The 24,493-nt window shown below is 50.5% G+C and overlaps 1 protein-coding gene across 3 annotated transcripts in view; it reads left to right on the top strand.

Annotated features, from left to right (window-relative positions):
- Nucleotides 1–24,493, top strand: part of BPHL (biphenyl hydrolase like) — a 185,535-nt gene that overhangs the window by 136,103 nt on the left and 24,939 nt on the right. The window contains exon 5 of one of the 3 annotated variants that reach the window (XM_082258075.1): nucleotides 4,359–4,490. The exons of the other annotated variants lie outside the window; for them this stretch is intronic. Coding sequence (XP_082114201.1) covers nucleotides 4,359–4,490 — 132 coding nt within the window. The remainder of the gene's footprint in view (nucleotides 1–4,358; nucleotides 4,491–24,493) is intronic. 3 annotated transcript variants of the gene reach the window in all.

Genomic DNA, 24,493 nt, shown 5'->3' on the forward strand with positions numbered 1-24,493 from the left:
TACTCATCTAAAGTCCCACATTTCCCTCCTTCTTTGCCACAGAGTTTATGGTATTCAACACTCCCAGCCAGTATAGGTGTAATTTGGGGCATCACCAGGTTAAGTAAATCAAATCCCCATGGTCCCTAGAACATTTTCCACACAAAGGGGAATCTAAAATGCCTATTGCAAATAATCTAGCCAGGGTGAAATTTACCCTTAATACTAGGTATAGTTGCATGAGCCTTTGCGTTACATTAAGGGAACATTGGGGCACTGCCTGTAAAGCCTCCTCCCATTGATCTTCTATGAAAGGACCGAGGTCTCTCTCCCACCCTCAGGGGAAATTAGGTCAAAAAGTCTGTTAGCAACATTGTGTAACATCTGGAAATAAATCCCTTGGTGGAGACATTTCAGCCATCATATTAAACAGCGGTGTAGGAGATTGGAGCCATTTTACTGCAGGGCCTTGCGCCACTACGGCAAGTTTAAGTTCAATATAATAAAAGTACATAGATTTAGGTAATTTCACGCCTAATTCCTCAAATGAGCATAAGGATCCGTTCCTAAATATATGGTAAAGGTGAGTTACACCCCACTTACACTACCTAGGGGCCTGTTGTAATTTGGCTAACTCAGGATAATTGTTATTATGCCATAAAGGACTGGAACAAGTACAACCAGAAACCTGCTAGAGCTGCTTAGCCTTATTCCAAATCTTTTGGATGAGGGCGTATGTAGGGACCAAATGATTAGATTTGGCAAAAGTCTCAGCCTCCAGGCCTGTGGGCAAGTCGGGCACCTTCAACGTGTATCACAAAATGCATAGTAATAAATCTAGGGTGGACTGATTGAGTTCTATTGGTATAGCCAAACCTCCAGCATCTTTTTTCTTTGAAGGTGTTCCAGTCTCACTCTAGGTGTCCTATTGTGCCATAGCAAAGGTCTAAAAATAGAGTTCACCTCTTGGAAGATATCTAATGGTATCACTATGGGCGTATTATGTAAGAAATATAATAGCTGGGGCATGAAGTTCATTTTCACTAAATTTACTTTACCCGCCAAAGATAGCCAAAGTTTGCTCCAGATTTTTATCTTGTCCCAGAAACAGCACAGCAAGGGCGCTATATTTAAGCAACAAAAGTCCTCCAATTGCGGGGTGATCTGAATGCCTAGGTATTTAAAGGTATTTGTGACAGGAGGGGGTAATGATTCGTAAGGGGATATCATCTAGGGGCATCAATGCAAATTTATCCCAATTTATAAGCAGGCCCGAAAATTCCCCAAATTTGGTGATAGTGCTCATTACTGCCTCAAGAGATCACAGGGTGTCTCCCATTAGTAACATGATATTATCTGTACTTTCTAAAAATGTTGTTAGCCTAAAAGTTAGTTTAGTATTGAAATCAGGCAACTGTATTTAGTAATGGCAAATGCTATTTCGGTGTTACTGTAACAGGGCATGCTACCCAGTTTATGTTATTTCTACATAGTGGCAGCAAAATCACTCAATTCCCATGGAGTTCAGCAATGAGAGTCCTACCTCCTTGAAAGCCTAGATATCTGGTGGGACAAAAGAGAATGGAAGAGGCAGAGCAATTGGGTTGTTTACCTACATTATAGACAAAAAATGCAGCGCTCATAGAATAACATATGGTGTAAATGAATATATGAAAGTCCACTTCAAGCTGTCGAAATGAGTTGTATAGTCCACCGACAACACCCTTAACATGTGACAATCCGTCTATGAAATCACAGGGACAGTGAAGACCTCCACCACACACAAAGTAGCCTGCTGGCCTCTTACCAGATGGGTATGACCACCGCTCTCACAATGGTCACACAACGCTTGTTGTTATAAAGCTTGATAATCGACCCTGAAAGCCTTCCAATAGGTGCTCCCAATTCAAATGTCGGATCCCAAAGTAGAAGTAGCCAGGCACAGTAACTCCCAAAAGTTAAAAAACAGGGGGAAGACCATGGTGAAGTACGTTTTCACAGGTGTATGTTTATTGAAAGTAAAATGCACTCACCAGATACATCATCATAAAACAGCCTTGAATCAATAAAACCATTGTAGCAGTAAAGCACTTCCAGCTTGTGACGTCGAACCGTGCTGAAGCTCCGCCTACATGTTTCGCAGGCAACTGCGTCATCGGGGGGGAGGGATCGGCATCGGGAGACGTCTTAAATAGTGATTGAAACAGGAAAGAGGAAGCATAAACATCCGGACACGCCCGCTGGAGCCCTTGACCCGGAACTTCCTGTAAACCACAGTGATTGAAACAGGAAAGAGGAAGCATAAACATCCGGACACATCAAATGGTTGATGGAGCAGACGGCACAACGTCTGCAGGGATAAAAACCATCTTTATCAACAAAGAATTTAGGTCTGACAGGAGGCTCAATGATATTTGGAGCTATTGTCAACCTCAGAGGGGGGCACCCCTAAAAATTACAGATGGGTGATCCGGGATAATGGGTCCCAGAACCCTATCCCCCTTCAGAATGTCCCAATGCCTAGTCAGAATCCTCTTTACCATATAATGGTGTGAAGAAAAAGAAGTCTTAGGCCGTCAGGCTTGAATGTCGAACTCAACATCAATTCTTTTATCAACAATAGCGGATTCTGATTCGTTTAGTGTCATGTACTTACTGGTATTTTATATATTTATGATATATTTATATTTTTATTCATGATATTTCACATTATGTCTTTTACATTCTTATATGTAATGTTACAGATTTATGATATGTTAATGTGTGCCTTGTTTTGTTATAAGATTTCTTACATTTTCCTGCTTGTGACCTCGTCCCTGCTACATGCTATATGTTTTCACTTTTAGCCTTTTAAATATATTAATTGCGGTCCACCAATTCCTTTTATTCCTTGTCTGTGGTTTAGAGGAAATTCCGGGTCAAGGGCTCCAGCCGGCGTGTTTCAGCACGGTTCGACGTCACAAGCTGGAAGTGCTTTACTGCTACAGTGGTTTTATTGATTCCAGGCTGTTTTATGATGATGTATCTGGTGAGTGAATTTTACTTTCAATAAACACACACCTGTGAAAATGTACTTCACCATGGTCTTCCCCCTGTTTTTTAACTTTTGGGAGTGACTGTGCCTGGCTACTTCTACTTTGGGATCCGACATTTGAATTAGGAGCACCTATTGGAAGGCTTTCAGGGTCGATTATCAAACTTTATAACAACAAGCGTTGTGTGACCATTGTGAGAGCGGTGGTCATACCCATCTGGTAAGAGGCCAGCAGGCTACTTTGTGTGTGGTGGAGGTCTTCACTGTCCCTGTGATTTCATAGACAGATTGTCACACGTTAAGGGTGTTGTAGGTGGACTATACAACTCATTTCGACAGCTTGAAGTGGACTTTCATATATTCATTTACACCATACAGTATGTTATTCTATGAGCGCTGCATTTTTTGTCTATAGTTTTTTATCACATTGTGGTTAATGCTGGCTGCTAATCTTTGAGAGCGCGGATATTCAACAATTTTATGTTTACCTACATTGCAGAAAAAAATACATACACGTCTGTTGTATAATTATCTTCTTACGGACTTCATAACATTGAAGTCTATGGCGGTCGCCTCCTGGTCGCCCCAAAGAAGCTCCGGACCCTTTTTCTAGGTCGGAGCGACTTGTGTAGCTCCTATTAGAACGGGTCCGTAGCTTCCCTATGGGAGGCGACCTGCGGCGACCTGTGAGGCGACCAGGTCGCCTCACAGGTCGCCCTAGTGTGAACCGGCACTAACAGCTTCATTTAGGTAACAGCATATACCTTATGTTATTTTGTATCATTTTTTGTTAATATGATTAAAGGTGAAGTTAAGAAAAAAAGAATAAAATGTGCACCATAACATACATTGACACATGAAGAGCCTCTGTGTATAAATGACCAAATACATACATAGCTAAGTCATATACAGGTTTGTACAAATTGGTGTGTACTGTATGCCTATAGTCCCCAGAAGATAAAGTTGCACAACTTGTAATAAAACATGTGACAAACAATAATGGCATAGAAAGAGAGGTATACATAAATGCACAATCTATATATAAACAAATAATACAATGTATATGACTTGCTAGTGTGTAATAAATAAAATGGTTATTATCCACAATATAACTGGGCTTAACGTCAAACTTTTTGTTCATATAGATAGTAGCTCCATTAATAAATAGCACCATTTCTCTGCCATTTTAATTCTTTCTGATGTGGTATGCAATATGTATTGTAAAGATGAAGCTTCCGTTTAAAATGTCACCCTAATTGCAATGGTCAGTGTCAATGTGGTGCATGATCTGTGTAAAAATCAAAAGAGCAATAAACACACTAACCTGTCTTTCAACCTTTTTTAGTTATAAAGGATTTGTCAAACTGGAGTCAAAAGATGAGACAGCCAATAGAAGAGTTGTATGGAAAGGAGTATTTTGGAAACATGTTTTCTGCTTGGCTTGAAACTATGAATCAAATGTTAAATGTATCTAATGGTAAGCTTATTCATTAATGACAAGTATGTCAAGAAATGGCTTGTCAGGTTGTGTGTATCTGTTACTGTTGTGTCATAAAAGCACAAGATCTGATGTATATTTCTCCATCCTCTTTAATAAAGAATGTGCAGAAGGGGGGTCTGTGGGTACCTGAGAAATCTGCATTGCATTTCTATTAACTTTCTGATGGGCACTTTATTGATAATCAGGGCCACAGTAGGGGTTCAGGGGCACTGGGTAGCTGCTCAGGGTACTCATTCCCAAATCTTCAGTTGGGTTTCCCCTGCAACTCTGCAGCGTGTTAGTAATTAAAATAAGCACTCCAGCAAGTGCTAAAATGGTACAGCATTAGGTTACTGTAAAATAATGGGCAACAACTACATGTTTTAGACAGACTTGGACAAAGTCCGTCATAAGCTGAGGATCCTGACCCATGTAACCGCTGAAGGGATGGAGATGCAATCAGTCAGTGAGCTGTTATTAAAAATTCTGTAGCATAGTAGCAGGTGCCAGGGTTAAAGTTGGGGTTTGTGATGTGTATTAGGGCACATGGTGCTGTGTGTGTTGAGTTGGGTGGTGCTGTGTGTAATAGGGTGTGGTGTTGTAAATATTGGGGTGTATTTGTATGTACTGTATACATTGGAGTACATGGTGTAGTGTATTGGTGTATATAGTATTGCATGGTGCAGAGTTGTGTGGTGGGTGTAAAAACAGAAAAGTTGCAGTCCCTCTTTATATTATGTGTGTAAAACAATGTTTATGTCAATACCTTGACATTTTTTCAGTCATTTTCAGTAATGGCATAAATGGTAAAGTATTAACTGCAGTAATGCATTTTTGTGCAATCTAAGGGGCTAATCCTCTGCCTTGTGTAAAAAGACTGCTTGATCGCGTCTTCTCTGATCCTTCCCTTTTTCCCTTCCCATTTTACTGTCCCCAATCCATCTCCTGATAGAACAGAGCCTTGGAGGCACTATGCACATGCTAAGTTTGGTGTGTATTGCTAAAGAGTTTTTTTTTTTTTGGGAGAGTGCATGTGATCAGCACAGGGCCAATCAGCACTGTCTAGACAGAAGGGCAGGGGTCATGCAGCCTCATAGGGCAGTCAGAGAAGAATGAAAACTCCTCCTACAAGCTTTAACCACTGCTCAGCCGGACATTTATGGAAGTCACAGGACTGCTATATACTACTAATGAGAAAAAGTATTTAGCAGTTTATATTTACTAAAATAATTACATTACTATGTTCTGTGTACTGTGGGAGACCAGATATAGTGAATGCAGGCTCCTGGGTTTAGTAACACTTTAATAGCAAAAATGTGCAACCAAGGACCAGGTCCAACCTTTTACAGATACAATAGAAACAATAGTAGGGGGTTGCTTTAATTTGTGCAGAAAATGTTAAAGAATGTTTGCCACTTCTAAAAATATCCTTGTTATTCTGTATCATTCTAGTTTTTATGCTGTATATGCATTTTTCAGACCAAAAACATTTTTAAGAGGGACACGCACTAGAGAAAATAAGGTTTGTGGTTACATTAGGACAGTGCCCAGTGACCCAGGAACAGCAGCTTTTGCATTGTGGGCACTTTCTTCATTTTACAGAACACAGACCAGCACACCACTATGCCCACCAATATATAAATACTGTAGGGGAGATTTATTGAAACTGGTGCACACAGAATCTAATGCAGCTGTGCATAATAACCAATCAGCTTCCAACTTCAACTTGTTCAATTAAGGCCAGCCATACATGGGTCGAATTTTGAAAGAATGCAGCACTATTAGTGGGCTGCAGCAATGGCCAATTTTCGTGTGGCCATCGAATTCGAGTGATCGAGCATGTTGGAAATTTTTTGAAAAACAACAATTTTCTAATCAATGATGGGAGAATCGTGCAAAAATATAATTAAAAAGAAATGCACATAAGTGCAAGAAAAGAAAATTCCCAGAAGGAAAAGAAGAATCCTGGCCACAAAATATTTTTTCTGTAGCAACATGAGGTGAAATTGAAGGTTTGGTTGGTCGAATTTCGAGATCAATGATGGCGCCATCGGATCACAGAACGCACAGAATTTCTGCTTTTCAAAAGAAAATTAATTCAAAATTCGACCCATGTATGGCCTGCATAAAGTTTTACAATAAAACCATGAAACTGATTACTTTGCACAGCTGCACCAGATTTCGCATACACCGGTTTTAGTAAATCACTGTGTGTGTATATATTTTATGGTCTCTATAATCCTAATCACTAACTTAGTATCTGCACAAAGTTCTGTCAGCGCAGACAAATATATGTTGTGGCTGACATTTGGGAAATATACAATAAAAGGCCACGGGTGGTGCATGAGGCAAATGTTATTCACAACACATCAGTAAGTTTATTAATTATGGTAAGGTCCCTGAAAACTGTATTTAAAGCTGACAATACTTTAGTTACAACCTGATTGTCCAATCTACTGAATTTAAAGCGGTAATAAACCCAAAAGCAGGGGCGTACATAGAGCATTTGGCAACCGGGCGGATCCTATATCTGTCACCCCCCCCCCCAACTTGGTGGTGGAAGGATGGGATCTGTGGCAGAGGGATAATGGTGGGGGTGGTATCAGTGGCAGAGGGATGGTGGTGGGGGGATGGGATCAGTGCCAGAGGGATAGTGTTAGTGGCAGAGGGATAGTGGTAGAGGGATGGCATCAGTGGCAGAGGGATATAGGTGGTGGGATGGTATCAGTGGCAGAGGGATGGTGGTGGAGGGATGGTATCAGTGGCAGAGGGATGGTGGTGGGGGGTATGGGGTCATTGGCGGAGGTATGGTGGTGAAGGGATGGGATCAGTGGAAAGAGAGATAGTGGTGGGGGGTGGGATCAGTGGCAGAGGGATAGTGGGGGGGGGATCAGTGGCAGAGGGATGGTTGGGGGGGTGGTATCAGTGGCAAAAAGATAGTGGTGGAGGGATGGTATTAGTGGCAGATGTATGGTGGTGGAGGGATGAGATCAGTGGCAAAGGGGTGGGATCCATGGCAGAGGGATGGTGGTGGAGGGATGGAATCCATGGCAGAGGGATGATGGGGGAATGTGATCAGTGGTAGAGGGATGGTGGTGAAGGGATGGAATCCATGGAAGAGGAATGGTGGTGGAAGGATTGTATCAGTGGCAGAGGGATGGTGGTGGGAGGGATGGGATCAGTGGCAGAGGGATGGTGGTGGGAGGGATGGGATCAGTGGCAGAGGGATGGAGGTGGAGGGTTGGAATCAGTGTCAGAGGGATGGTGGTGGATGGATGGAATCAGTGGCAGAGGGATGGCGATAGAGGGATAGGATCAGTGGAAGAGGGATGGTGGTGAAGGGATGGGATCCGTGGAAGAGGGGGGATGTGATCAGTGGCAGAGAAATAGTCATGTTGGGATGGGATCAGTGGCAGAGGGATGGTGGTGAAGGCATGGGATCTGTGGCAGAGGGATGGGAGTGGAAGGTGGGATCAGTGGCAGTTGGATGCTGGTGGGAGGTATGGGATCAGTGGCAGGGGGATGGTGGTGGGAGGGATGGGATCAGTGGCAGAGGGATGTGGTGGAGGGTTGGGATCAGTGGCAGACGGATGGTGGGGAAGGGATGGGATCAGTGGCCGAGGGATGGTGGTGGAGGGTTGGGATCAGTGGCAGTGGGATTGTGGTGGAGGGATGGGATCAGTGGCAGACGGATGGTGGGGAGGGGATGGGATCAGTGGCAGAGGGTGGTGGTGGAGGGGCTAGATCAGTGGCAGAGGGGTGGTGGTGAAAGGATGTGATCCGTGGTAGAGGGATGGTGGTGAAGGGATGTGATATGTGGAAGAGAAATGGTGGTGGAAGGATGGGATCAGTGGCAGAGGGATGGTGGTGGGAGGGATGGGATCAGTGGCAGAGGGATGGTGGTGGAGGCTTGGGATCAGTAGCAGAGGGATGGTGGTGGAGGGATGAGATCAGTGGTAGAGGGATGGGGTTGAAGGGATGGGATCAGTGGCAGAGGGATGGTGGTGGAATGTAATCAGTGGTAGAGGGATGGTGGTGAAGGGATGGAATCCATGGAAGAAGAAAGGTGGTGGAAGGATTGTATCAGTGGCAGAGGGATTGTGGTGGGAGGGATGGGGTCAGTGGCAGAGGGATGGTGGTGGAGGGTTGGGGTCAATGGCAGAGGGATGGTGGTGGAGGAATGGGATCAGTGGCAGAGGAATGGTGATGGAGGGATGGAATCAGTGGCAGAGGGATGGTGGTGGAGGCTTGGGTGGTAGAGGGATGGTAGTGAAAGGATGGGATCAGTGGCAGAGGGATGGTGGTAGAGGGATGGGGTCAGTGGCAGATGGACAGTGGTGGAGGGATGGGGTCAGTGGCAGAGGGATGGTGGTGGGGGGATGGGATCAGTGGCAAAGGGATGGGATCAGTTGCAGAGGGATGGTGGTTGAGGGATGGGATCAGTGGCAGAGGGATTTTGGTGGAAGGATGGGATCAGTGGCAGAGGGATGGTGGTGGAGGGATGGGATCAGTCGCTGAGGGATGGTGGTGAAGGGATGGGATTTGTGACAGAGGGATGGTGGTGAAGGGATGGGACCCGTGGCAGAGGGATGGTGGTGGGGAGATGGGATCAGTGGTGAAGGGATGGGATCAGTGGCAGAGGGATGGTGGTTGAGGGATGGGATCAGTGGCAGAGGGATTGTGGTGGAAGGATGGGATCAGTGGCAGAGGGCTGGTGGTGGAGGGATGGGATCAGTGGCAGAGGGATGGTGGTGGAGGCTTGGGTGGTAGAGGGATGGTGGTGAAGGGATGGGATCAGTGGCAGAGGGATGGTGGTGGAAGGATGGGGTCAGTGGCAGAGGGATGGTGGTAGAGGGATGGGGTCAGTGGAAGATGGATAGTGATGGAGGGATGGGATCAGTGGCGAAGGGATGGGATCAGTTGCAGAGGGATGGTGGTTGAGGGATGGGATCAGTGGCAGAGGGATTGTGGTGGAAGGATGGGATCAGTGGCAGAGGGATGGTGGTGGAGGAATGGGATATGTGGCAGAGGTATGGTGGTGGAGGGATGGGATCAGTGACAGAGGGATGGTGGTGGAGGGATGGGAACAGTGGCAGAGGGATGGTGGTTGAGGGATGAGATCAGTCGCAGAGGGATGGTGGTGAAGGGATGGGATCAGTGGCAGAGGGATGGTGGTTGAGGGATGGGATCAGTGGCAGAGGGATTGTGGTGGAAGGATGGGATCAGTGGCAGAGGGCTGGTGGTGGAGGGATGGGATCAGTGGCAGAGGGATGGTGGTGGAGGCTTGGGTGGTAGAGGGATGGTGGTGAAGGGATGGGATCAGTGGCAGAGGGATGGTGGTGGAAGGATGGGGTCAGTGGCAGAGGGATGGTGGTAGAGGGATGGGGTCAGTGGAAGATGGATAGTGATGGAGGGATGGGGTCAGTGGCAGAGGGATGGTGGTGGAGGGATGGGATCAGTGGCAAAGGGATGGGATCAGTTGCAGAGGGATGTGGTGGTTGAGGGATGGGATCAGTGGCAGAGGGATTGTGGTGGAAGGATGGGATCAGTGGCAGAGGCATGGTGGTGGAGGAATGGGATATGTGGCAGAGGGATGGTGGTGGAGGGATGGGATCAGTGGCAGAGGGATGGTGGTGGAGGGATGGGAACAGTGGCAGAGGGATGGTGGTTGAGGGATGAGATCAGTCGCAGAGGGATGGGGGTGAAGGGATGGGATTTGTGACAGAGGGGTGGTGGTGAAGGGATGGGACCCGTGGCAGAGGGATGGTGGTGGGGAGATGGGATCAGTGGTGAAGGGATGGGATCTGTGGCAGAGGGATGGTGGTTGAGGGATGGGATCAGTGGCAGAGGGATTGTGGTGGAAGGATGGGATCAGTGGCAGAGGGATGGTGGTGGAGGGATGGGATCAGTGGCAGAGGGATGGTGGTGGAGGAATGGGATCAGTGCAGAGGGATGGTGATGGAGGGATGGTATCAGTGGCAGGGGGATGGTGGTGGAGGCTTGGGTGGTAGAGGGATGATGGTGAAGGGATGGGATCAGTGGCAGAGGGATTGTGGTGGAAGGATGGGATCAGTGGCAGAGGGATGGTGGTGGGGGGATGAGGTCAGTGGCAGATGGATAGTGGTGGAGGGATGGGGTCAGTGGCAGAGGGATGGTGGTGGATGGATGGGATCAGTGGCGAAGGGTTGGGATCAGTTGCAGAGGGATGGTGGTTGAGGGATGGAATCAGTGGCAGAGGGATTGTGGTGGAAGGATGGGATCAGTGGCAGAGGGATGGTGGTGGAGGAATGAGATCAGTGGCAGAGGGATGGTGGTGGAGGGATGGGATCAGTGGCAGAGGGATGGTGAAGGAGGGATGGGAACAGTGGCAGAGGGATGGTGGTGGAGGGATGAGATCAGTCACAGAGGGATGGTGGTGAAGGGATGGGATTTGTGACAGAGGGATGGTGGTGAAGGGATGGGACCAGTGGCAGAGGGATGGTGGAGGGGAGATGGGATCAGTGGCAGAGGGATGGTGGTGGAGGGATGGGAACAGTGGCAGAGGGATGGTGGTTGAGGGATGAGATCAGTCGCAGAGGGATGGTGGTGAAGAGATGGGATTTGTGACAGAGGGATGGTGGTGAAGGGATGGGACCCATGGCAGAGGGATGGTGGTGGGGAGATGGGATCAGTGGTGAAGGGATGGGATCTGTGGCAGAGGGATGGTGGTTGAGGGATGGGATCAGTGGCAGAGGGATTGTGGTGGAAGGATGGGATCAGTGGCAGAATGATGGTGGTGGAGGGATGGGATCAGTGGCAGAGGGATGGTGGTGGAGGAATGGGATCAGTGCAGAGGGATGGTGATGGAGGGATATTATCATTGGCAGGGGGATGGTGGTGGAGGCTTGGGTGGTAGAGGGATAATGGTGAAGGGATGGGATCAGTGGCAGAGGGATTGTGGTGGAAGGATGGGATCAGTGGCAGAGGGATGGTGGTGGAGGGATGAGGTCAGTGGCAGATGGATAGTGGTGGAGGGATTGGGTCAGTGATAGAGGGATGGTGGTGGAGGGATGGGATCAGTGGTGAAGGGATGGGATCATTTGCAGAGGGATGGTGGTTGAGGGATGGAATCAGTGGCAGAGGGATTGTGGTGGAAGGATGGGATCAGTGGCAGAGGGATGGTGGTGGAGGAATGGGATCAGTGGCAGAGGGATGGTGGTGGAGGGATGGGATCAGTGGCGGAGGGATGGGAACAGTGGCAGAGGGATGGTGGTGGAGGGATGAGATCAGTCACAGAGGGATGATGGTGAAGGGATGGGATTTGTGACAGAGGGATGGTGGTGAAGGGATGGGACCAGTGGCAGAGGGATGGTGGTTGAGGGATGGGATCAGTGGCAGAGGGATTGTGGTGGAAGGATGGATCAGTGGCAGAGGGATGGTGGTGGGGAGATGGGATCAGTGGCAGAGAAATAGTCGTGGAGGGATGGAATCAGCGGCAGAGGGATGGTGGTGAAGGGATGGGATCTGTGGCAGAGGGATGGTGGTGGAAGGTGGGATCAGTGGCAGTTGGATGCTGGGGGGGAGGGATGGGGTCAGTGGCAGAGGGATGGTGGTGGAGGGCTGGGATCAGTGGCAGAGGGATAGTGGTGGAGGGATGGTATCCATTGCAGAGGGATGGTGGTGCAGAGGGATGGTGGTGGAGGGTTGGCGTCAATGGCAGAGGGATGGTGGTTGAGGGATAGGATCAGTGGCAGAGAGTTGGTGGTGGAGGGACTGGATCAGTGGCAGGGGGATGGTTATGAAGGGATAGGATCAGTGGCCGAGGGATGGTGGTGGGAGGGATAGGGTCAGTGACATAAGGATGGTGGTGGAGGGATGGGGTCATTGGCAGATGGATAGTGGTGGAGGGATGGAATCAGTGGCAGAGGGATAGTGGTGGAGGGATGGTATCAGTGGCAGAGGGATGGTGGTTGAGGGATGGGATCAGTGGCAGAGGGATTGTGGTGGAAGGATGGGATCAGTGGCAGAGGGATGGTGGTGGAGGAATAGGATCAGTAACAGAGGGATGATGGTGCAGGGATAGGATCAGTGGCGAAGGGATTGTGGTGGAAGGATGGGATCAGTGGCCGAGGGATGGTGGTGGGAGGGATAGGGTCAGTGACATAAGGATGGTGGTGGAGGGATGGGGTCATTGGCAGATGGATAGTGGTGGAGGGATGGAATCAGTGGCAGAGGGATGGTGGTGGGAGGGATGGGATCAATGGCAGAGGGATGGTGGTTGAGGGATGGGATCAGTGGCAGAGGGATTGTGGTGGAAGGATGGGATCAGTGGCAGAGGGATGGTGGTGGAGGAATAGGATCAGTAACAGAGGGATGGTGGTGCAGGGATAGGATCAGTGGCGAAGGGATGGGATCAGTTGCAGAGGGATGGTGGTTGAGGGATGGGATCAGTGGCAGAGGGATGGTGGTGGGGAGATAGGATCAGTGGCAGAGAAATAGTAGTGGAGGGATGGAATCATTGGCAGAGGGATGGTGGTGAAGGGATGGGATCTGTGGCAGAGGGATGGTGGTGGAAGGTGGGATCAGTGGCAGTTGGATGCTGGGGGGAGGGATGGGGTCAGTGGCAGAGGGATGGTGGTGGAGGGATGGGATCAGTGGCAGAGGGATAATGGTGGAGGGATGGTATCCATTGCAGAGGGATGGGGGTGGAGGGTTGGCATCAATGGCAGAGGGATGGTGGTGGAGGGATAGGATCAGTGGCAGGGGGATGGTTATGAAGGGATAGGATCAGTGGCCGAGGGATTGTGGTGGGAGGGATAGGGTCAGTGACATAAGGATGGTGGTGGAGGGATGGGGTCATTGGCAGATGGATAGTGGTGGAGGGATGGGATCAGTGGCAGAGGGATAGTGGTGGAGGGATGGTATCAGTGGCAGAGGGTTGGTGGTGAAGGGATGTGATATGTGGAAGAGGGATGGTGGTGGAAGGATGGGATCAGTGGCAGAGGGATGGTGGTGGGAGGGATGGGATCAATGGCACAGGGATGGTGGTTGAGGGATGGGATCTGTGGCAGAGGGATTGTGGTGGAAGGATGGGATCAGTGGCAGAGGGATGGTGGTGGAGGAATGGGATCAGTGGCAGAGGGATGGTGGTGGAGGGATAGGATCAGTGGCAAAGGGATGGGATCAGTTGCAGAGGGATGGTGGTTGAGGGATGGGATCAGTGGCAGAGGGATTGTGGTGGAAGGATGGGATCAGTGGCAGAGGGATGGCGGTGGGGAGAGATGGGATCAGTGGCAGAGAAATAGTCGTGGAGGGATGGAATCAGTGGCAGAGGGATGGTGGTGAAGGGATGGGATCTGTGGCAGAGGGATGGTGGTGGAAGGTGGGATCAGTGGCTGTTGGATGCTGGGGGGAGAGATGGGGTCAGTGGCAGAGGGATGGTGGTGGAGGGATGGGATCAGTGGCAGAGGGATTGTGGTGGAAGGATGGGATCAGTGGCAGAGGGATGGTGGTGGAGGAATGGGATCAGTGGCAGAGGGATGGTGGTGGAGGGATGGGATCAGTGGCAGAGGGATGGTGAAGGAGGGATGGGAACAGTGGCAGAGGGATGGTGGTGGAGGGATGAGATCAGTGGCAGAGGGATAGTGGTGGAGGGATGTTATCCATTGCAGAGGGATGGTGGTGGAGGGTTGGGGTCAATGGCAGAGGGATGGTGGTGGAGGGATAGGATCAGTGGCAGAGAGATGGTGGTGGAGGGACTGGATCAGTGGCAGGGGGATGGTTATGAAGGGATAGGATCAGTGGCCGAGGGATGGTGGTGGGAGGGATAGGTTCAGTGACATAAGGATGGTGGTGGAGGGATGGGGTCATTGGCAGATGGATAGTGGTGGAGGGATGGAATCAGTGGCAGAGGGATGGTGGTGGAGGGATGGGATCAGTGGCAGGGGGATGGCGCTGGAGGGATGTGATCAGTGGCAGAGGGATGGTGAAGGAGGGATGAGATCAGTCCCAGAGGGATCGTGGTGAAGGGATGGGAACCGTGACATAAGGATGGTGGTGAAGGGAAGAGACCCATGGCAGAGGGATGGTGGTGGGGAGATGGGATCAGTGGCAGAGGGATGGTGGTGGGGAGATGGGATCAGTGGCAGAGGGATGGTGGTGAAGGGATGGGATCTGTGGCAGAGGGATCGGAGTGGAAGGTGGAATCAGTGGCATTTGGATGCTGGTGGGAGGTATGGGACCATTGGCAGAGGAATGGTGGTGAAAGAATGGGATTCGTGGAAGAGGTATGGTGGTGGAAGGATGGGATCAGTGGCAGGGGGATGGTGGTGGGAGGGATAGGTTCAGTGACATAAGGATGGTGGTGGAGGGATGGGGTCATTGGCAGATGGATAGTGGTGGAGGGATGGAATCAGTGGCCGAGGGATAGTGGTGGAGGGATGGGATCAGTGGCAGGGGGATGGCGCTGGAGGAATGTGATCAGTGGCAGAGGGATGGTGGTGGAGGGATGAGATCAGTCCCAGAGGGATGGTGGTGAAGGGATGGGAACCGTGACATAGGGATGGTGGTGAAGGGAAGGGACCCGTGGCAGAGGGATGGTGGTGGGGAGATGTAATCAGTGGCAGAGGGATGGTGGTGGGGAGATGGGATCAGTGGCAGAGGGATGGTGGTGAAGGGATGGGATCTGTGACAGAGGGATCGGAGTGGAAGGTGGAATCAGTGGCATTTGGATGCTGGTGGGAGGTATGGGATCAGTGGCAGAGGAATGGTGGTGAAGGAATGGGATTCGTGGAAGAGGTATGGTGGTGGAAGGATGGGAACAGTGGCAGGGGGATGGTGGTGGGAGGGATGGAATCAGTGGCAGAGGGATGTGGTGGAGGGTTGGGATCAGTGGCAGAGGGATTGTGGTGGAGTTATGGAATCAGTGGCAGACGGATGGTGGGGAAGGGATGGGATCAGTGGCCGAGGGATGGTGGTGGAGGGTTGGGATCAGTGGCAGAGGGATTGTGGTGGAGGGATGGGATCAGTGGCAGAGGGATATTGGTGGAGGGATGGGATCAGTGGCAGAGGGATGGTGGTGGAGGAATGGGATCAGTGCAGAGGGATGGTGGTGGAGGGATGGTATCAGTGGCAGAGGGATGGTTGTGGAGGCTTGGGTGGTAGAGGGATGGTGGTGAAGGGATGGGATCAGTGGCAGAGGGATGGTGGTGGATGGATGGGGTCAGTGGCATAGGGATGGTGGTAGAGGGATGGAGTCAGTGGCAGATGGATAGTGGTGGAGGGATGGGGTCAGTGGCAGAGGGATGGTGGTGGAGGGATGGGATCATTGGCGAAGGGATGGGATCAGTTGCAGAGGGATGGTGGTTGAGGGATGGGATCAGTGGCAGAGGGATTGTTGTGGAAGGATGGGATCAGTGGCAGAGGGATGGTGGTGGAGGAATGGGATCAGTGGCAGAGGGATGGTGGTGGAGGGATGGGATCAGTGGCAGAGGGATGGTGAAGGAGGGATGGGAACAGTGGCAGAGGGATGGTGGTGGAGGGATGAGATCAGTCGCAGAGGGATGGTGGTGGAGGGATGAGATCAGTCGCAGAGGGATGGTGGTGAAGGGATGGGATTTGTGACATAGGGATGGTGGTGAAGGGATGGGACCCGTGGCAGAGGGATGGTGGTGGGGAGATGGGATCAGTGGCAGAGGGATGATGGTTGAGGGATGGGATCAGTGGCAGAGGGATTGTGGTGGAAGGATGGGATCAGTGGCAGAGGGATGGTGGTGGGGAGATGGGATCAGTGGCAGAGAAATAGTCGTGGAGGGATGGAATCAGTGGCAGAGGGATGGTGGTGGAAGGTGGGATCAGTGGCAGTTTGATGCTGAGGGGAGGCATGGGGTCAGTGGCAGAGGGATGGTGGTGGAGGGATGGGATCAGTGGCAGAGGGATAGTGGTGGAGGGATGGTATCCATTGCAGAGGGATGGTGGTGGAGGGTTGGGGTCAATGGCAGAGGGATGGTGGTGGAGGGATAGGATCAGTGGCAGAGAGATGGACTGGATCAGTGGCAGGGGGATGGTTATGAAGGGATAGGATCAGTGGCCGAGGGATGGTGGTGGGAGGGATAGGGTCAGTGACATAAGGATGGTGGTGGAGGGATGGGGTCATTGGCAGATTGATAGTGGTGGAGGGATGGAATCAGTGGCCGAGGGATAGTGGTGGAGGGATGGTATCAGTGGCAGAGGGATGGTGGTGAAGGGATGGGATATGTGGAAGAGGGATGGTGGTGGAAGGATGGGATCAGTGGCAGAGGGATGGTGGTGGGAGGGATGGGATCAATGGCAGAGGGATGGTGGTTGAGGGATGGGATCTGTGGCAGAGGGATTGTGGTGGAAGAATGGGATCAGTGATAGAGGGATGGTGGTGGAGGAATGGGATCAGTGGCAGAGGGATGGTGGTGTGAGGGATGGGATCAGTGGCAGAGGGATGGTGGTGGAGGCTTGGGATCAGTGGCAGAGGGATGGTGGTGGAGGGATGAGATCAGTGGTAGAGGGATGGTGGTGAAGGGATGGGATCAGTGACAGAGGGATGGTGGTGGAAGGATGGTATCAGTGGTGGAGGGATGGGATCAGTGGCAGAGGGATGGTGGTGGAGGAATGGGATCAGTGGCAGGGGGATGGCGCTGGAGGGATGGGATCAGTGGCAGAGGGATGAGATCAGTCCCAGAGGGATGGTGGTGAAGGGATGGGAACCGTGACATAGGGATGGTGGTGAAGGGATGGGACCCGTGGCAGAGGGATGGTGGTGGGGAGATGGGATCAGTGGCAGAGGGATGGTGGTGGGGAGATGGGATCAGTGGCAGAGGGATGGTGGTGAAGGGATGGGATCTGTGGCAGAGGGATCGGAGTGGAAGGTGGGATCAGTGGCAGTTGGATGCTGGTGGGAGGTATGGGATCAGTGGCAGAGGGATGGTGGTGAAGAAATGGGATTCGTGGAAGAGGTATGGTGGTGGAAGGATGGGAACAGTGGGATGGTGGGGAAGGGATGGGATCAGTGGCCGAGGGATGGTGGTGGAGGGTTGGGATCAGTGGCAGTGGGATTGTGGTGGTGGGATGGGATCAGTGGCAGACGGATGGTGGGGAGGGGGTGGGATCAGTGGCAGAGGGTGGTGGTGGAGGGGCTAGATCAGTGGCAGAGAGATGGTGGTGGAGGGATGGTGGTGAAGGGATTTGATATGTGGAAGAGAAATGGTGGTGGAAGGATGGGATCAGTGGCATTGGGATGGTGGTGGAGGCTTGGGATCAGTAGCAGAGGGATGGTGGTGGAGGAATGAGATCAGTGGTAGATGGATGGGGTTGAGGGGATGGGATCAGTGGCAGAGGGATGTTGGTGGAATGTAATCAGTGGTAGAGGGATGGTGGTGAAGGGATGGAATCCATGGAAGAAGAAAGGTGGTGGAAGGATTGTATCAGTGGCAGAGGGATTGTGGTGGGAGGGATGGGGTCAGTGGCAGAGGGATGGTGGTGGAGGGATGTGGTCAGTGGCAGATGGATAGGGGTGGAGGGATGGGGTCAGTGGCAGAGGGATGGTGGTGGAGGGATGGGATCAGTGGCAGAGGGATGAAATCAGTGGCAGAGGAATGGTGGTTGAGGGATTGTGGTGGAAGGATGGGGTCAGAGGCAGAGGGATGGTGGTGGAGGGATGGTATCAGTGGCAGAGGGATGGTGGTGGAGAGATGGAATCAGTGGCAGAGGGATGGTGGTGAAGGGATGGGATCTGTGACAGAGGGATTTTGGTGAAGGGATTAGACCCGTGGCAGAGGGATGGTGGTGGGGAGATGGGATCAGTGGCAGGGAAATAGTCGTGGAGGGATGGAATCAGTGGCAGAGGGATGGTGGTGAAGGGATGGGATCTGTGGCAGAGGGATGGTGGTGGAAGAAGGTGGGATCAGTGGCAGTTGGATGCTGGGGGGAGGGATGAGGTCAATGGCAGAAGGATGGTGGTGGAGGGATGGGATCAGTGGCAGAGGGATAGTGGTATAGGGATGGTATCAGTGGCAGAGGGATGGTGGTGGGAGGGATGGGATCTGTGAAAGAGGGATGATGGTGGAAGGATGAGATCCTTTGAAGAGGGATGGTTGTGGAGGGTTGGGGTCAATGACAGAAGGATGGTGGTGTAGGAATGGGATCAGTGGTAGAGAGATGGTGATGGAGGGATGGTATCAGTGGCAGAGGGATGGTGGTGGGAGGGATAGGGTCAGTGACAGAGGGATGGTGGTGGAGGGATGGGGTCATTGGCAGATGGATAGTGGTTGAGGGATGGGATCAGTGTCAGATGGATTGTCATGGAAGTATGGGATCAGTGGCAGAGGGAGGGTGGTGGAGGGATGGGATCAGTGGCAGAGGGATGGTGGTGGAGGGATGGGATCAGTGGCAGAGGGATGGTGGTGGAGGGATAGGAACAGTTGCAGGGGGATGGTGGTGGAGGCATGAGATCAGTCGCAGAGGGATGGTGGTGAAGGGATGGGATTTGTGACAGAGGGATGGTGAGAGGGATGGTGGTGAAGGGATGGGACCTGTGGCAGAGGGATGGTGGTGGGGAGATGGTATCAGTGGCAGAGAAATAGTCGTGGAGGGATGGAATCAGTGGCAGAGGGATGGTGGTGAATGGATGGGATCTGTTGCAGAGGGATGGTGGTGAAGGGATGGGATCTGTGGCAGAGGGATGGTGGTGGAAGGTGGAATCAGTGGCAGTTGGATGCTGGGGGGAGGGATGGGGTCAATGGCAGAGGTAAGGTGGTGGAGGGATTTGATCAGTGGCAGAGGGATAGTGGTGGAGGGTTGGGGTCAATGGCAGAGGGATGGTGGTGGAGGAATGGGATCAGTGGCAGAGGGATGGTGATGGAGGGATGGTATCAGTGGCAGAGGGATGATGGTGGGATGGATGGGGTCAGTGACAGAGGGATGGTGGTGGAGGGATGGGGTCAGTGGCAGATGGATAGTGGTGGAGGGATGGGGTCAGTGGCAGAGGGGTGGTGGTGAAGTGAAGAGATCCGTGGCAGAGGGATGGTGGTGGAAGGATTGTATCAGTGGCAGAGGGATAGTGTGGGGGGTGGGATCAGTGGCAGAGGCATGGTGGTGGAAGGATGGGATCAGTGGCAGAGGGATAGTGTGGGGGTGGGATCAGTGGCAGAGGCGTGGTAGTGGGAGGGATGGGATCAGTGGCAGAGGGTTGGTCATGAATTGATGAGATCAGTGGCAGAGGGATAGTGGTGAAAGGATGGGAGGGATCAGTGGCAGAGGGATGGTGTGGGGCGGGGGGATGGGATCAGTGACACTGGCACTCACCTGCTCTCAGTGCCAGGCGATTCCCCCTCCTCCATGCTTAGTGTGTCTCTGCCTCTCCTCTCCCTTCCGGTGCCTCCAGTGATGCCTCTCCTGACGTGGGGTCTCCTTGCAGAGCTGCTTCCTCTTTTTTCTACTGGCTGCCAACTCATCAGCTGACTATCTGCTCCAGTCAGCTCAAGTGTCCATCTCACTACATACTGCAGTGGTCGGCAGGCAGCGGGTGGGGTGGGGGCTTTATCCACTGGGCTCTGCCTCTGTGTTTCTCCAGGAGAGGCTGCTGGGATCTTCCAGATGACGTAATTTGCGATCGATTCAGCCTATTCTTTGCATTGATGCAATAATTATATTCAACACCTCTACCTAACACCCCCCCCCCCCTCCAGTGTGTGGCACCCGAGGTGGACCGCCCCCCGTTGATACACCACTGCCCAAAAGAAAACATTTATTATACTGCAGCTTGTTGATTTGAAATTAGATGTGATGGCTGCATTCATTTTTTTTTTAGGCTTACTTTCTTCTATTTTCACCTGTTGATCCATCCACTAAGTCTGTTACTTTTCAAAAGAACAAGCTCTCTTGCAGATGTATCAAGTTACAGTAATGAGACAAACCATTTAACAGTGACATAGGTGCATTCAATGTGCAGCTTATATTTACTGTATGTAAAACATTTAGCCCAAAAGTAAAAAAAAACTGTTTGCTATAAATGCTTTTAAAGTGTTAGCTGGAGTTTGTAGTCAATTTGTTAGTGTTTGTAAATCTGCTAGTACATCTAACATTACCCCCGCAGCCCCCCGACAGACAATGCTGCTGTCCAAAGGTGGCCCCCCCTGTGCCCCCTGTGTGATACTAGCCAGATCACCTGGTGAAAATAGCTTAAAAAAAGAAAATTAATGCAGTTACCACATCTAGTGATTGGTAAGTTGCAAAATATTTTTAGGTTTAATACTACTTTAAAGATAATTGTAATGACATAAAAGTTTTTTTTTTTTTTTTGTTAGAGCTAAATAGATTGAAAAATTGTATTCTGGCAGAGACATATTTTTATTTTTTAATCATTTAATCTAATCTTAGTGGATTGTGCAATCAAAAAGTAATGTGTGTGGCCAGCTCAGTAAGCATGAAGCATTAAAGTATGGCCCCTTTCACATTGCCATCCATTGCCTTTTTGGAGCAGCAGATGTTAGCAGTCTTGTGTCTGCTCTGATCCTATTGGCCAAGAACAGACAGATGAGGGATCTGTTCCCCATCTGTCTAGTGGATTGGATGGCAGTTGGATGTAAACTGACAGGCGGTCTGTTTACATCCCACCACCCATAGAGGAAAGCGAGCTGTGGGCTCTGATGCAGAGCGGACAAGGACCTGTCATCGCTGTGCAGGTTGATCTGCTGGTGGAGTCCGCCAGTATGAAAGAGTCTTAACCACTTGCCGACTGCCTAACGCCGATCTACGTCGGCAGTCAGCCCCTCACAGGCAAAGTGACGTAGAGCTACGTCACTAGCTTGTGAGGGTCTAGGGAGCGAGCGCGCGCCCCCGGAGGCGCGCTCCCGCTCCCGCGTGGTCACGGACCCCCCCGCGCGTGTGACCAGCGGATCCGATGTCCGCCGGTCACTCGGCGATCGGCGGGGGAGAGGGAGAATGTCAGGCAGCTTGTGTAAACAAGCCACCTGTCATTCTCCTCGCTGTAAAGACACTGATCAAACGGATCTAGTATGTAGATCCGTTGATCAGTGTCCTTACAGCTCAATCCACAGCCAATCACAGTAGAAAGCACGCCCCTAGGGATACACACAGCCCCTCCCTCCCAAATAAAGTTAACCCCTTCACAACCAGTGTATTTTTACAGTAACAGTGCATATGTATAGCACTGATTACTGTAGTAATGTCACTGGTAACCCCAAAAGTGTCACAAATGTCAGTCAAGGGTCCGATCTGTCCGCCCCAATGTCGCAGTACCGCAAAAAAAATCGTAGATCGCCGCCATTACGCGTTAAACAAAAAAACAACAAAAATGACAAAAATCTTTCCCTTTGTTAGTAAACGCGATAACTTTTGCGCAAACCAATCAAAATACGCTTTTTGCAATTTTTTTTACCAAACATATGTAGCATAAAACAAATTGGCCAAAATTTTTTAAAAATTTTGATTTTTACTTTTTTTTTTGGGGGAATTTCATATAAAAAAATGTGAAAAATATTGTTATTTTTGCAAAATTGACGCTCTTTTTTTGTTTATAGCGCGTGATCAAAAAATCGCACAGGTGATCAAATACCACCAAAAGAAAGCTCTGTTTGTGGGAAAAAAAGGACGTCAAATTTGTTTAGGTACAGCGTCGCACGACCGCGCAATTGTCCGTTAAAGTCACGCAGTGCCGAATCGCAAAATACCCCCTGGTCAGGAAGGGGGTAAAATCTTCCGGGGCTTAAGTGGTTAAAGCTCTAACCTATCTAGGCCACTCTGAGTGTATGATTTAAAAATGCTGAGGCTACTTATAATAAAAAACTGCCAGTGTAACCAATGGTAAAGGACATAGGCAGTGGAAATAAAGGTAACCAAAATTATATGCAAATGTCAATGTTTCCTGTAAACGTGAGCTTGGCTCCACTTCCCTATGCATATCAAGCCTTCCCATTGGTAATAGTGTATAATGGTGCTACTCCTCAAATGAAAGGACCTGAAAAAATGCCCTACCTTTCTGGATCCTACTGATCACTCTACAGAGCTCGAGTCTTGCAGGAACGGGGAATGGCGTTCCTGTAGTTTTTCCACAGCAGGAATGCCGTTCCCGTTAGCAGACTCGTCCTGCCTCCGAGCTTTCAGCCGGCTGCCTCACACGGACGAAGGAGAACATCTCATAAGCAGCCTGCAGCCAATAGAAGGCTCTACCGCTGCGGAAACTGTCTAAGGGCTCTTTCAGACGGCCGCTCCGCTGTTCTTGTCCGCTGCGGGACTTTTTTTTTTCACGGAGCGGATGACATTTGTGTCATCCGCTCCGTATGCCCGCATATCATCCCATCCATTTGCGGATGATATGCAGACATAATGTAAGTCTATGGGCATTGCGGATGTCAGCGGATGACACCACTGACATCCGATTTTCCTTCCTTTCCGTTTTTTGAACGGAACAAAAATAGGCCGATTGTAGGCTTGTTAGTATGATGCTTCCGACAGCCGACAGCGCATTTTCGGCCGAACAGAATCTGTCGTGCAGGCATTAAAATTTTTGTTGGCCAACACCAGAGCGGCCGATTGTTCACCAGTCAGTACAGAATTCGGCCGACAATCAGCAGATTTGCAAGACTGGGCATGCTCAGAAAAGAAAAAACACACGGAAAGTTAACCATCACATGACATCACTTCTGCAGTCGGCTGTTGTTGGCCGACAAAATTCGTGTGCAGTCTTTTGCAATTTTCAACAGACACGACAGCCCTGGACAAAAGACGGCCGATCGTTCGGCCGACGATCAGTACGAACGATCGGCCGTCTTTTGTCCAGGGCTGTCCTGTCCGCTGAAAAGTGCAAAAGACTGCACACAAATTTTGTCGGCCAACAACAGCCGACTGCAGAAGTGATGTCATGTGATGGTTAACTTTCCCTGTGTTTTTTCTTTTCTGTCTTGCAAATCTGCTGTCTGTCGGCCGAAATCTGTACTGACTGGCGAACAATCGGCCGTTCTGGTGTCGGCATACAAATATTTTAATGCCTGCAGGACAGATTCTGTTCGGCTGAAAATGCGCTGTCGGCTGTCGGAAGCATCATACTAACAAGCCTACAATCGGCCGATCGGTCTGCGGCCGAATATTTGCGGCCGACAATCGGTACATGTGTGTACGGGGCTTTACTCTGCACCCTGTCTGGGGTCTGGACCCTGTCTGTGGTCTGAACCATGTGTTGGTAGTCTGCACCCTGTCGGTGGTCGGCACCTTGTCTGTGATCTGACTCTGCACCCTGTCTGTGGTCTGCACATTGTCCGCACACAGTCTCTGGCCATCTCCTGTATCAATGTCTGCACACAGTCTCTGATCAGCTCCTGTATCGTGGCTGCGCAGTCTCTGACCATCTCCTGTGTCAATGTCTGCACACAGTCTCTGACCATCTCCTGTATCAATGTCCACACACAGTCTCTAATCGTCTCCTGTATCATGGCTGTGCACTTTCTGACCATCTCCTGTATCATGGCCGCGCAGTCTCTTACCATCTCCTGTATCATAGCAGCGCAGTCTCTGACCATCTCCTGTATCATGGCCACGCATTATCTAACCATCTTCTGTATCATGGCCACTCAGTCTCTGACCATCTCCTTTATCATGGCAGTGCAGTCTCTGACCATCTCCTGTATCATGGCCACGCATTATCTAACCATCTTCTGTATCATGGCCGCAAACTATCTGACCATCTCCTGTATCATGGCTGCACAGTCTCTAACCATCTCCTGTATTATGGCCGTGCAGTCTCTGACCATCTCCTGTATCATGGCCGCACGGTCTCTAACCATCTCCTGTAAATATGGCTGCACACTCTCTGACCATCTGTATTTTTGTCCACACACAGTCTCTGACCATCTCCAGTATCATTGTCTGCACACAGTCTCTGACCACCTGTATTATTATCCGCACACAGTCTCTGACCATCTCCTGTATCATCGTCCGCACATAGTATCTGACCATCTCCTGTATTATTGTCAGCA

The sequence above is a fragment of the Pelophylax lessonae genome (assembly GCF_965119305.1).
Source record: "Pelophylax lessonae genome assembly, chromosome: 5".
Classification (NCBI taxonomy): Eukaryota; Metazoa; Chordata; class Amphibia; order Anura; family Ranidae; genus Pelophylax; species Pelophylax lessonae.